Below are 12,698 nucleotides of genomic sequence, written 5' to 3' on the forward strand. Positions count from 1 at the left end.
GCCTGCCGATGCAGGGGACACGGGTTTGTGCCCCAGTCTGGGAAGACCCCACATGCTGCGGAGCGGCTGGGCCCGTGAGCCATGGCTGCTGGGCCTGTGCGTCTGGAGCCTGTGGTCCACAGTGGGAGAGGCCGCAACGGTGAGAGGCCCACGTACCGCCAAAAAAAAAATATATATATATATATATTTTAATAAAAATAAAACTATTTGCATTTCTAGCATTAAGTATCTCTTTTGTTACCAAGGTAAAGAATTAGTAACATGCTCCATGAATGTTCTGTCTAGACCTACATGTATGAATTGTTAAGTATTTCAGCCACCATGGGCAACTCTTGTGAATATCATACCTCCAGAATCACAAACCAGAACACAAAGAAAATAGACTCTTGGCATTACAAAGAAATGATTGTTATGCAAAAGTAGATTGCATTCACACTATCTAAAAAGGGAAAATTTGACAGTTAATAACTTTCTCTTATCTCTTTCCTAAGCTCACCAGTGCTCATCAAATCTTCCCCTTACTTCAGAGAAACACTTGCTTCTGACATGAGCAGTGGAACAGCCAACTAACCTTCACAACATTCAAGTGCAATCATCTTTGTTTTGAGCACATAGGACAAGAAAGGTGGACAACGATATTCCCTGGATCTGAACAGTTTAGTCAGAAGAGCTGTTGTTTTAGAGTGACATATGCTACATTGTACCAGTCTTCAAGGTTGAATCTCAAGTGTCTAAGACCCATGTGTCCTTTAATAAATTTAGCATTGTGGTGTTTGTGATATACAGAGCTTACTAAAGCATAGCTGCTGGGTCACACGCTCTTGCCTGGGCCAAGGATGGTCCCACCATAGAGACTATAATTTAACAAGAGAAAGAGACATATAAATTGTGAATTATAGCAGAGACTAAATGAAGGAGTGCTGTGATAGAAGAATAACAATACTCAAATTTTATTGGCTCTCTATGTCCCACTCTTACAAGTGCTTTATGTATGTTATTTCATTTGAACCTCACAGAATAATAAGTGAAGATTGCAAAATACAGAATTGAGGCACAGAAACATTAGGTAGCTTGCCCTCTTATGTGAATGCCAGTCAGAGGTCATGTTTTTAAGTAGACATTTGCTGGATATAGTAGTTTGCCAAATTTTATTTTAAACTTTTAAATAGAAGTTCACTGAAAGACATATTTTTTCTTTATCATTATGCTCTTGTCAGGTTTTGCATTTTCAAGGAAAAAATTCAGCTCTGCGTGTGCATGTGTACTTGTGTGTGTTTTCCTAGAAATAGGGTCTTTGGTTTTTATCAGCTAAGTCTAAAACGTATATGGAAATGGCAAAGGCCAAAAATAGTCATGAAAATCCTATAGAAGAGCAAAGTTGGAAGATTTACACTATTGGATATCAAGATGTATCATAAATCAACAGTTATTAAAATAATATGGTATTCAGAAAAGGAGAAACAAATCAAGGGAATGTTGCAGAGAATTCAGAAACAGGCCTATACCCAAAAGGAATTTTGATTTATGATAAAAATGAACCTGCTTAGGGTAGAGGAAGGGCAGCCATTTCAATAATGATGATGGGTCATTGGATACTGTATATGAAAATAAATGAAATTTGATTCTCATCTCGTATCATATCCAAACATCAATTCCAGGTGGATTGTAGTTCTAAATGTGAAAGTGCTTCTAGAAGATAGCATGGGAACATATCTTTCTGACCTCGAGGAATGAAAAGATATTTTTAAAACAGAACATCAAAGCACTAATCATAAAGAAAAAGACTTACAAATTAGACTACATCAAAATTAAGTTCTGTTTATCAAAAGACATCATTAACAGAGAGAAAAGTTAAGCCAGAATGTGGCAGAAGACATTTTCAATAAATATATCCTGCAAGGTTGCATATCCAGAATATATAAAGAACCCTTACAAATCAGTAAGAAAACAACAGATGACACAATAGAAAAATGGGCAAGAAATTTGAGCAGACACTTCAGAAGAGAGATTATCCAAATGGCCAGCAGACATGAACATGTGCTAAACCTTATTAGTCATGAGGGAAATGCAAGTCAAAACCTTAATGAGATATAACAACACATTCACCAAAGTGGCAAAACTTTTGTAAATGATCACAATACCAAGTGTTGATATGGATTTTTTTTTTTTTTTTTTTTTTTGCGGTACGTGGGCCTCTCACTGTTGTGACCTCTCCCATTGCGGAGCACAGGCTCCAGACACGCAGGCCCAGCGGCCATGGCCCACGGGTCCAGCCGCTCCACGGCACGCGGGACCCTCCCAGACCGGGGCACGAACCAGCACCCCCCCGCATCGGCAGGCGGACCCCCCAACCACTGCGCCACCAGGGAAGCCCCCCGATATGGATTTTGACCTCTTGTACTTTGGTGGTGCAAATGTAAACTGATACAATCACTTTGGAAAATTTATTTGCAATATATATTACACCTGAAAAATTCTTATTCAATGATCTAGGAATCTAACTCCTATACCCAGGAGAAATGCGTATATGTGTGCATCAAAACAATGGACAAAATGTTCATAACAGTATTATTTGTAATAGGCCCAAATTGTTCATCAATGGTAATGTGGATAGATAGATTGTGGTATCATTATACAATGAATAATGTTCTGCAATGAAATGAATGAACTACAACTATATGCAACAGCCTGGGTGAATTTCATCAATATTATATTGCATGAAAGAAGTCAAACCAAAAAGCACATTCTACTTTATAAAGTTAAAAAAAATGCAAACTAATCTATGGTGCAGATGTTAGGATTGTGGCTACGTTTGGGGTGGAAGAGGAATAATGACCCAAAGCAGGCATGAGGTGAGTCTCCGGGATGCTGATATGTTACACTTCTGGGCCTAAGGAGGCCACTGTGTAGAAATCTATCAAACTGTACAGTTAGGATTTATTACTTTTCAGCAAACAATACCGTGAATAAAAATGTGTTAATGCTGTGAAGGAAATAAACAGTGATGGAATAGAGAATATCTAGAGAAGGGAGGTCAGGGAAAGGCTTTCTGAAGAGGTGACATGAGTTAAGTCCTAGAAGATAAGAAAGAGGCACACGGCTGGGGGAAACCCTATGCCCTCTGCAAAGGTGAGTGAGTTTCACTTTCGCATGGATGGGGTAGTTGTGTGCTGAATTCATTAGTGTGTTTGTCATCTATTGAAGAGCAAGGCCCTATGACACAAAATAGATGCATTTTGATGGACTGCAGAACTAGGGAAGATTCAGAAATAGGAGATGCTGCTCAAGGGATGTACATGTGTAGTGAAGACATAGCTGAGAAGAGAGAGCCCTGAGGTATAGTGTGAGGGCACTGATTCAGTGAGAGGAAGGAAAGACGGGAGAGATGATAAAGAAAGAAAGGAGAAGGTGGAACTTAGTCTTAGCCTCCTTCACTACTTCACCTATCCTGATCTCAGACATCAAGTGGTAGAATCAGGGCCAAAAAATTAAGGAAAAAATGACGAGGAAAGAAGAAAACGCCTAAGGTTAGCGTGTGTGCAGACCTGTTTATGAGTGCACATCAGCAAACGCACATGAGGAAACTGAGCAGACAGGACATACAAAAGCAGAGGGTTTAGGAAGGTGAGAGGGAAAGGAGGGGCTCCACTAATACAGATAATGTGAAAATAGATACAGAGGTTTGTTTGACATCATTTGGGAAAAAAATTAACTGTTTTATAGACCCTTCTCACCTTTTAATAAAATTATTTCATGCACAAAACTTAAGAACTGATGGGCCAAAAGGGAAACGCAAAGAAAAAAAAGCCTTCAGAATGCCTGCCTGTGTACGATATTTGATATAATGAAGGACTGAATTAGAATCACATTCAGGAACAATGACAATGCTAAAAGAAAAAGAAAAAAATTCATTCTGTACTGGGCTTCACTAACATTTTTGCATCATTTAGAAAGCACCTGATATGTTATTCCTATGCATAAATAGATTTTACATACAAGTCTTGAGGATAGGTATATTCATGGCTTAGGCTAAAAAGTACAGACTAAAGAAAGTAGAGTCCGAACTTCCGAGCATCATAATAACACAGAGACACATTCACACGCAGCTAAGTCTGGCTGGTATTTGAGAGAATGCTGGTGTAATTAATCAGTTCTCTCCAATGTTTACTTCAGCTATCTGTTGTGCACAAAACGGCTCAAATTAGTTTTGGTAGTAGAAATGGTCTGAAATCCAAAGACAGTTCACATTACTGTTCTAAAATTATAACAGTGCAACACTGTAAATTTTACTTTTCCAGGTGTGAACCAGATGCTATAAGATTATTGTAAGTTACATTTTCTTCTGCAAAGGCTTTCTTTTCAACATATTCTCAAACATTACATAGTGATGATTCACACTTATGTTGAACACATTCCAAATTGCGTATGTAGGAAGTACTTCTAACAAAAATCAAACAAAGGCTTTTGAAGGTTTCTTTAATTGGTGGTTTATTGGGTGTCATTTATTTTTTAGCATTTCAGGAGAACAAGCTGAAAACAAAACATAGTGCTAGGATATTAAAATTATTAACAAGTATTAACTTAGAGTTTGTAAAGAGTTAAAAAAAGTAATAAGGCATATTTTTATTTATAGAACCCTTATTACATGAAGTAATATTCAGCTCATTACAATAAGAGATGGGATAAACAGGTATGAAATAGTTAGGAAAAGAAATCTGATATCGTAAAATATACAAATGACAAACCCCAGTGTCTTTAGTAAACTTATATATAGACCAAACATAACAAAGAGATTAATAAATACATAATATACATTTTTATGGTCAGGCTTAACAGAAATAAATTTAATTTTATTACCCAATGGATAAAACTAAGGAAATATTTGGACTTCTTTCCCCAAATTTCCCACTAGGACTATGTTCTAAAAATAAGTATTATAAAAATACAGTATACCTTTATCATATAGAAAACATAGAGCTGTGAGTGAGGCGGTGACAGATATTGTCATGTCACAACAGGGGGACTAGTGTAAGTCCTAAATGAGGGAAAGCCCTTGAGGCGCATTAGTACGTCCTGCAGTGACCGAAACTCCGTTATGGGAAGAGTAATGGGGATTTTTCTAGGCTACTTGAGATGTGACAGTACTGTAGCAGAATCCTCCCTTTGACTGTACTTACTAGTTTCCAATGACTACAGCAGAGAAATTTCACCCTGTGGCTTTTCCTATTCTAGGAAAACCAGGTATCTTAGCAGAATAGCCCTGGCTCTGAGCTAATTTCTTCCATGCCAGTGATGTATTTGCCAGACATATGCTGGGGAGAAGCTTCTGTATGCTGTCTACCACGCAGTTATCACGATCTCATTAGACAAGATCTCCAGGTTCACACCCATGATGACCCCCTCAAGATAAACACCCCCCCACCTCACCCCCTCCCTTTTACCATTTCCCCATTTCTGCTTCCTCTCCACCTGGCGCTCTTTCTCAGACCCTCATTTCCACCTATCACTCTCTGTTACTCTTTTCTCATCTCTCCTCCTCCTTCCCAACTTATTTTTTCCCTCTTTTTGTCTACTTTTTCCTCTGTTTTCTTCATTTCCCCCATTTTCCCCCATTTATTCCTCCATCTTCCCCAGGTCCTCTCCCCTGACCCTTGTTTTATCCTAGCTTCCCTTCTTTCTATTTCCCCTGTCTCTCCCATCTACTTGGGGTATTCTTTTGGCATTTGGAGGGATGAATTCTCTGGGGAAGGGTACTTCTCTGAGCATATTCTCCACAGAGCCTATTTCAGCAGCTCTGCTCAGTGTCACATCATTTGCCCCACTACACATCTCACGCTTGGCCCAACCTGACCCTTTGTAACCCAAACACATTATTCCCTTTGGGAAGGTAGAGTGATTAGAGAGGTAAACACCTTATAGGAAATCAAAATCCTACTGATTTATTGCCATCAGCAACACATTTAGGCCAGATTGTCAAGGGCCCTCCCTCTTCAGGGTCCCCTGTTTTTCAGGCTTCTGATTGATTTATGCTTAAAACCCATACATTGTTTTCTGCAAAATAAGAGATAAAAAGATAATTTTATCTCATTAAAATGGAAACTGTTCCTTTGAAAATCTGGCCAGAAATGTTGGTGGAATTGCTCTGTTCATCAAGGCTCAAAAGACCAAGAGACTGATCATCCTTAGGAGAAAACAACACCAGTGCTGTGGCTACAGTCTAACGATTTAGATAGAAGACGTCAGAGCCAGCAACTGATGTCCCTGTGATGGGTTACCAGGGCTTGCATATAGGAATGAAATGGTTCAGGTAAACTAAGCCTAAAGTATGCAAATATATCATCTTCTCACTACTCTTCTCATGTATGTAGGAAATAGTTCACAGTCAGACTCAGGAAAGAAGGCCCCTTGAGCTCTGGTGGTAGGTGCTCTGCTCATAAAGTGAGGGCCAACATGGCCCCAGGCATCCACAGATCACCCCTCCACAACAATGTTAACAGCTGTCTGATGATGAAAACTGAGCTACTGGTTTATGTACCTACTTTTTCCATCTTTCAAAATAACTGTTTGATGCTGACACTATGAATTCTTATGATAAAAATAGGAATTAAAAATAGTGCTTCTCTGTGTTATTCTTGAAAGAATTTCAGATGAAGCCAAATTCTCTCATGCTGCTCAAATCAGACAAGAAGTTATTGCCTTTATGTTTCCTTACTGAATCCCATTAGCTGTTTCATGATTCACTATTTGGTATGTGATCATGGCCTTCTTTTCTATGATTATCCCAAATTAAAGTTTACATTGTCTGCTTTTTTTTCAGATTTTCTTATTGGATGAAAGAAAACATACTTAGCATTCAGTGGGAATTATGGTAATGAAAATGACCCTAGCCAGCCATCCTGGCATTAAAACTATGTGGCTTGCTAATTATAAAAGGAAAAAAAAAAAGCCATTATGTCAGATTAAGACCTTCATCTCTTAATGGGCAGCAAGCTCAGAGTTTCTTTGTCTGAAGGATATTTTCACATAAATTGTTCCCTTTGTATCTGAGTCCAACGATTCTGCTTTTGTTACTTGAAAAATTCAATAGAAATGTCTAGCAATACAAGAAATATTTTTAAATAGGTAAAGGCACTATCTGAAAATAAAAAGAATGCTAATTACTTGTTTAAAGTGCATAAGAATTTAGTTTCAAGTTATATATATGTGTATACATACATACACATACACATATAAAATCTCATAACACTTAAAATTTTCCCAAATGATCATAGAATGTTCACATTGAACAGGACTTTGGAGATCATCCAGTGGTTCTCAAATTTAGCTCAGGTCAGAAACACCTGGAAGGCTTGTTACAAAACAAATGGTAGTCTCACCCCCACAGTTTCTGGTTCAGCAGGATTTGCACTTGGAACAAGTACAGGTGATACTGTTGCTGCTGGTCCAGGGACCACAATGTGAGAACCTCTGACCCAGGCAAACCCCCTTGATTTACAAACTAGAAACCTGCAGTTTCAATAAACTGTCCAATGCTAAATACATGAGTGGATGAGGTGAGAGAGGAACCTGGTTCTTCTTGCTCCTACTTCCATTCTTGATCTTCTACGTGAGTGTTTCTCAAACTCTAATGTGCATACGAATGACCCCCCGGGGAACTCGTTAAAACACAGACTGTAATTCCGTGGGTCTGGGGGGAGACTTGGGCTTCTGCATTTCTAACAAGCTCTCAGGTACTGTCCTTGCAGCTGATCCACAGATACACTTTAAGTAGCTAGATCCTGCACTGTCATGCAATAGTGCTGTCATCTTTATGTTAATTACTTACACTCAAAAAATGTAGAACAGATATTCTTTTTTTTTCCCTAATAGATTTTATTTTAGAGTAGTTTTATGGTCACAGCAAAAATGAGCAGAGAGTACAAAGAGTTCCCATATACTCCCCTCTTCCATTCCTCCTCACTGCTCCCTACACAACCTTGCCCACTATCAACATCCCCCAGCAGAGTGGTACATTTGTTACAATTGATGAACCTACATTAATGCATTATTATCACTGAAAGTCCATAATCTACACTAAGGTTCACAATTGTAAGTTCTGTGAGTTTGGACAAATGTATAATGGCATTTATCCACTATTACAGTACCATGCAGAATAGTTTCACCGCCCTAAAAAGCCTCTGTGCTCTATTTGTCTCTCCCTCCCCACAAACCCTGGCAAACACTGAACTTTTTACTGTCTCCATTGTTTTGCCTTTTCTAGAATGTCATGTAGTTGGGATCATATAGTATGTAGACTTTTCAGATTGACTTCTTTCACTTAGGCTCCTCCATGTCTTTTCACGGTTTGATGGCTCATTTCTATGTAACATTGAATAATATTCCATTGTCTGGATATAGCACTTTGGAAAGCATGACTTTATTTGCTTAATGGGTGTGTTGGAATGTAGGAGCTTAGACTTAAAGGAACCATGATCCTCTGACACTTCTGACTTAGAATGAAAGCTAGAATGTATCTGTAGATTTTAGATTTTATTGCTATCGCTACATCTAACATCCACCCAAACTTTCCATTTTTCGTTTGTCTAACAATTCAGATTTTGTCAGCTTTCTAGTTTAATAAAAGTAATTTCCAAATTTCTACTTATCCTTTAGTATATACCGCTCCAATAGTTTTTTTTAAGTCAGTATTATCTTTTTCAAATGTTATCCACACAGTTTGCCTCAATGTTTTGTTTTTCAAACATACATAAATACCTCACTGTCATAATTAGACATTGCCTGGTTCTCCATTGCCTCTACAATAAATTATTAATGCCTTACTGGCCCTATTTAAAAAGTGGATATATCCATTCAAGTACTGAAGGACATCTTGGTTGCTTCCAAAGAATGTCCATGTGCAGGTTTTTGTGTGGATATGTCTTCAACTTCTTGGGGTAAATACCAAGGAGTGCAATTGCTGGATCATATGGTAAAAGTTTTGTGAGAAACTACCCAACTGTCTTCCAAAGTGGCTGTACCATTTTTCATTGCCACCAGAAACGAATGAGGGTTCCTGTTGCTCCACAACCTCATCAGCATTTGGTGGTGTTAGTGTTCCAGATCTTGACCATTCCAATAGGTATGTAGTAATATCTCATTATTATTTTAATTTGTAATTCCCTAATGATATAAGATTTTGAGCATCTTTTCATATGCTTATTTGCCATCTATATATCTTCTTTGGTGAGGTGTCTCTTAAGGTCTTTGCCCATTTTTTAATTGGTTGCTTTTTTAAAATTTTTGAGTTTTAAGAGTACTTTCTATATTTTGAATAACAGTTCTTTATAATATATGACTTTTACAAGTATTTTCCCCCAGTCTGCAGCTTGCCTTCACATTCTCTTAATAGATATTAATTTTTTGGGAGCAGAAGGCATCATTTCTTGCTTAGGTTTTTATTCTTTCATAAAGTTAAGCTTTGCTGATTAGCAATAATTCTATGTCAAGGAAGTATATGAATTATTAGAAATATCTTTTACACTAACTCTTTTATTACTTCAGAAAAGGAAGAGTACTTTAAATATGCTGAGTATCTTTGTGGCTGTGTTAAAGCTATTTTAATGAAGAGTTATTTAATGGTCATTACTAGCTTGTATATATATCTATTCATTCAACAGCATTTATTATTAAGCACTGTCCCTGTGCTAGGAACTTGGAACAGGTGAGTCATAGACCCAATCTCTGTCATCAAGCCTAGTTAGGAAGGGGAGTGTAAAATGCAATGCAGAGTGTACTGTGGTAGGTGTTAGCACAAGCAATATCTACAGGATGGAAAGAGTACTGGAAGGAAAGTGTATTTAGGGATGATTTTCCAGAGGAGGTAGCTTCTGAGCTGGATTTAAAAGTACACATGGGAGTTTGACAGGGGCCGGGAGAGGGGGGAAGCAGACATTCCAGTCTGAGATGTCATAGAACTTAAGACCTGAAAAGCAAAGGCCTGAGCACACAGCGTTATTGGAAGTCTACATTTAGGTAGACAAAGGAGGAAGAGAAAGCAAAATAGAGATAGGGCTTTTTCAGAGACTTGGGAGAAACTACTCTCCAGAGCTAACTTTAAAAATGAAATAGGATCGGTTGTTCTTGTACTCCAGCAGATGTGAACAACGAGCACCTAGCTTCTTATCTGTCTGTAGTCTACAGGAAACCCAACACACTGTTAGCTCAAAAGGACTCATTGCTAAGGCAGACACACACTGGCTAAACTTTGGGGATTCATATAAATTTAAAAGTTGTAATTTTAAAAACACCATCTCTCTTAAGCAATTAAAATGTAAACTAATGGATGAACATCTATTTTAAGTGTGGTATACTTTAAAGCAATCCAATGAAACAGAATCAGTTGGTTAGAGTGAAAACCTTGGGAGTACAGAGACTGTGAGTTAAATTCATAAGCTCCTAAAGTTTAATTAACAAGTATTTTTACTTCTAATCTTGCCTTTTACTTCTTTTAAAATGCATATGTGTTTTTTAAAGAAAGGTCTTCTTTTCTCTCTACATTTATTCTCAACTTAGCTCAGTTGCAAACCCGTGGTCTTTTGGCAGCTCACTTCTCTTTAGGGAGCGATCGTTCTCTGACTCAGACATTTCTGCCTTTTCCCCATTCTCGTGTAAGACCTCTACCTAAATTTTCCAGCTATATATCAGCTAAAATATCCTTTCTTTCCTGTGTGGCTAATTCACTTCTCTCCAGTTTATTTTCTACTCTGCAGTTTCCCCGTCCTTCCTTGGAAGAAAGACGTTTTATAGAACTTTCTTAGCTCTCCACATATCTATGTACAGTGATTTAGAGTTATATTGCAAATTTTCCTCCAATATGATTCTTTTAGATTGAGAGAGAATACTTGTAAATATCCAGAATCTCTTCAAATGTAAACTTGACTTGAATTTATTACACGCCAGTTAATGAATTTTCCTGTTTTCTCTCTAAACTTTTGTCACCATGAACATTTAAATACTTAACATTGTTACCAATTTAAAGATTATTCAGTATTTAACACAGCTAAAATCATACTTATGGACTGGCTATCATGTCAATTCAAAAATAATTAACTATAAAAAAATAATATATAGAAAAATAAACTTTTGACACCATCTGGCAGAAGGAAGGAAATAATAATGATAAGAGCATTAATTAATGAAATTGAAAACAGGAAAACAATAGAGAAAACCAATGGGACAAAAAGCTGGTTTTTGAAAAATTCAGTAAAATTGATAAATCTCTAGCAAGACTGACAAAGATAAAAAGAGAGAGAAGGCACAAATCACCAATATCAGGAATAAAACAGGGGCTATCAATACAGATCCTGCAGGCATCAAAATGATAAAGGAATACTACAGACAACTTTATGCTCATAAATTTGACAACTTAGAAGAAATGGACTTGAAAATCACAAGCTCTAAAACTCAGCCCAGGTGAAATAGGCAACCTGAATAGTCCTACAAACACTAAATTGAGTTAGTAATTTAAAAGATCCTGAAAAACAGAAAAAAAATCTCTAAACGCAGATGGTTTCACTGGAGAATTCTACCAAACATTTAAGTAATTAACACCAATTTTATACAATCTCTTCCAGAAAATAGAAGAGGAGGGAACATTTCCCAGCTCATTTTATGAGGCTAATACTACCCTGATACCAAAATCAGATAAAGATAGTACAGAAGAAGAAAACTACAGGCTACAATATCTCTCATGAACTAGATGTAAAAATCCTCAACAAAATATTAGCAAATCAAATCCAGCAATGTATAAAAATAATTATATACTAGGACCAAGTGGGATTTATTCCAGACAAGCAAGGCTGGTTCAACATTTGAAAATCAGTGTAATCCACCATATCAACAGGCTAAGGAAGAAAGCTCATATTATCATACAGTATTTGACAAAATCCAGCACTTAATTATAATAAAAAAAAACTCAGCAAACTAGGAATAGAAGGGAAACTTATTCAACTTGATAAAACCCATCTACAAAACACCTATAGATAATATACTTAATGGTGAAAGAGTCAAGGCAAGGATGTCCATTCTCACCATTCTTATTCAACATAGTACTGGAAGTTCTAGCTGCTGCAATGAATGAATGAATGAAGGAAGGAAGGAAGGAAGGAAGGAAGGAAAGAAGGAAGGAAGGAAGGAAGGGAGGAAGAGCAAGAAAAATATTAGACACATACATGTTGGAACGGAATACATAAGACTGTCTTGGAAAATGACGTTGTGTAGAAAATCCTAAGGAATCTACAAAAATAAAAAAATTCCTAAAACTGATAAGTTTAGAAAGGTTGTAGGATACCAGATCAACACACAAAAATCAATCACATTGCTATATATAAACAAGGAATATGTGGAAACCAAAATCTAAATCACATACCGTTAATAATCTTTCCAAAGAAAATAAAATACTTAGGTAAAACCTAACAAATCATACACAGCATCTGTATGCTGAAAGTTACAAAATATTGATGAAAGAAATCAAAGAACTAAATAAATAGGGAGACATACTGCATTCATGGATTGGAAGTCTCAATATAATAGAGATGTCAATTATCCTCCAATCAATCTGTAGGTTCAAATAATTCCTACCAAAATTCCAGCAAGGTTTTTTGCAAGCATAGACAAGACAAGCCTATTCTAACATTTACATGAAAAGGCATAGGTCCTAG

General features: G+C 37.0%; 1 protein-coding gene across 3 annotated transcripts in view; it reads left to right on the forward strand.

The window, feature by feature from the left end:
• The window catches only part of ZNF474 (zinc finger protein 474), a 163,251-nt gene extending 156,223 nt beyond the window's left edge, over window positions 1-7,028 (forward strand). For 2 of the 3 annotated variants that reach the window (XM_019940894.3, XM_019940895.3), the window contains one exon: window positions 492-7,028. In XM_019940894.3, coding sequence (XP_019796453.1) covers window positions 492-545 — 54 coding nt within the window. In that variant the 3' untranslated portion in view covers window positions 546-7,028. The remainder of the gene's footprint in view (window positions 1-491) is intronic. The other variant, XM_073802437.1, reaches the window with a different exon arrangement.
• Window positions 7,029-12,698: the final 5,670 nt, after the last annotated feature.

Source organism: Tursiops truncatus, chromosome 3 (genome assembly GCF_011762595.2).
Source record: "Tursiops truncatus isolate mTurTru1 chromosome 3, mTurTru1.mat.Y, whole genome shotgun sequence".
NCBI classification, from domain to species: domain Eukaryota; kingdom Metazoa; phylum Chordata; class Mammalia; order Artiodactyla; family Delphinidae; genus Tursiops; species Tursiops truncatus.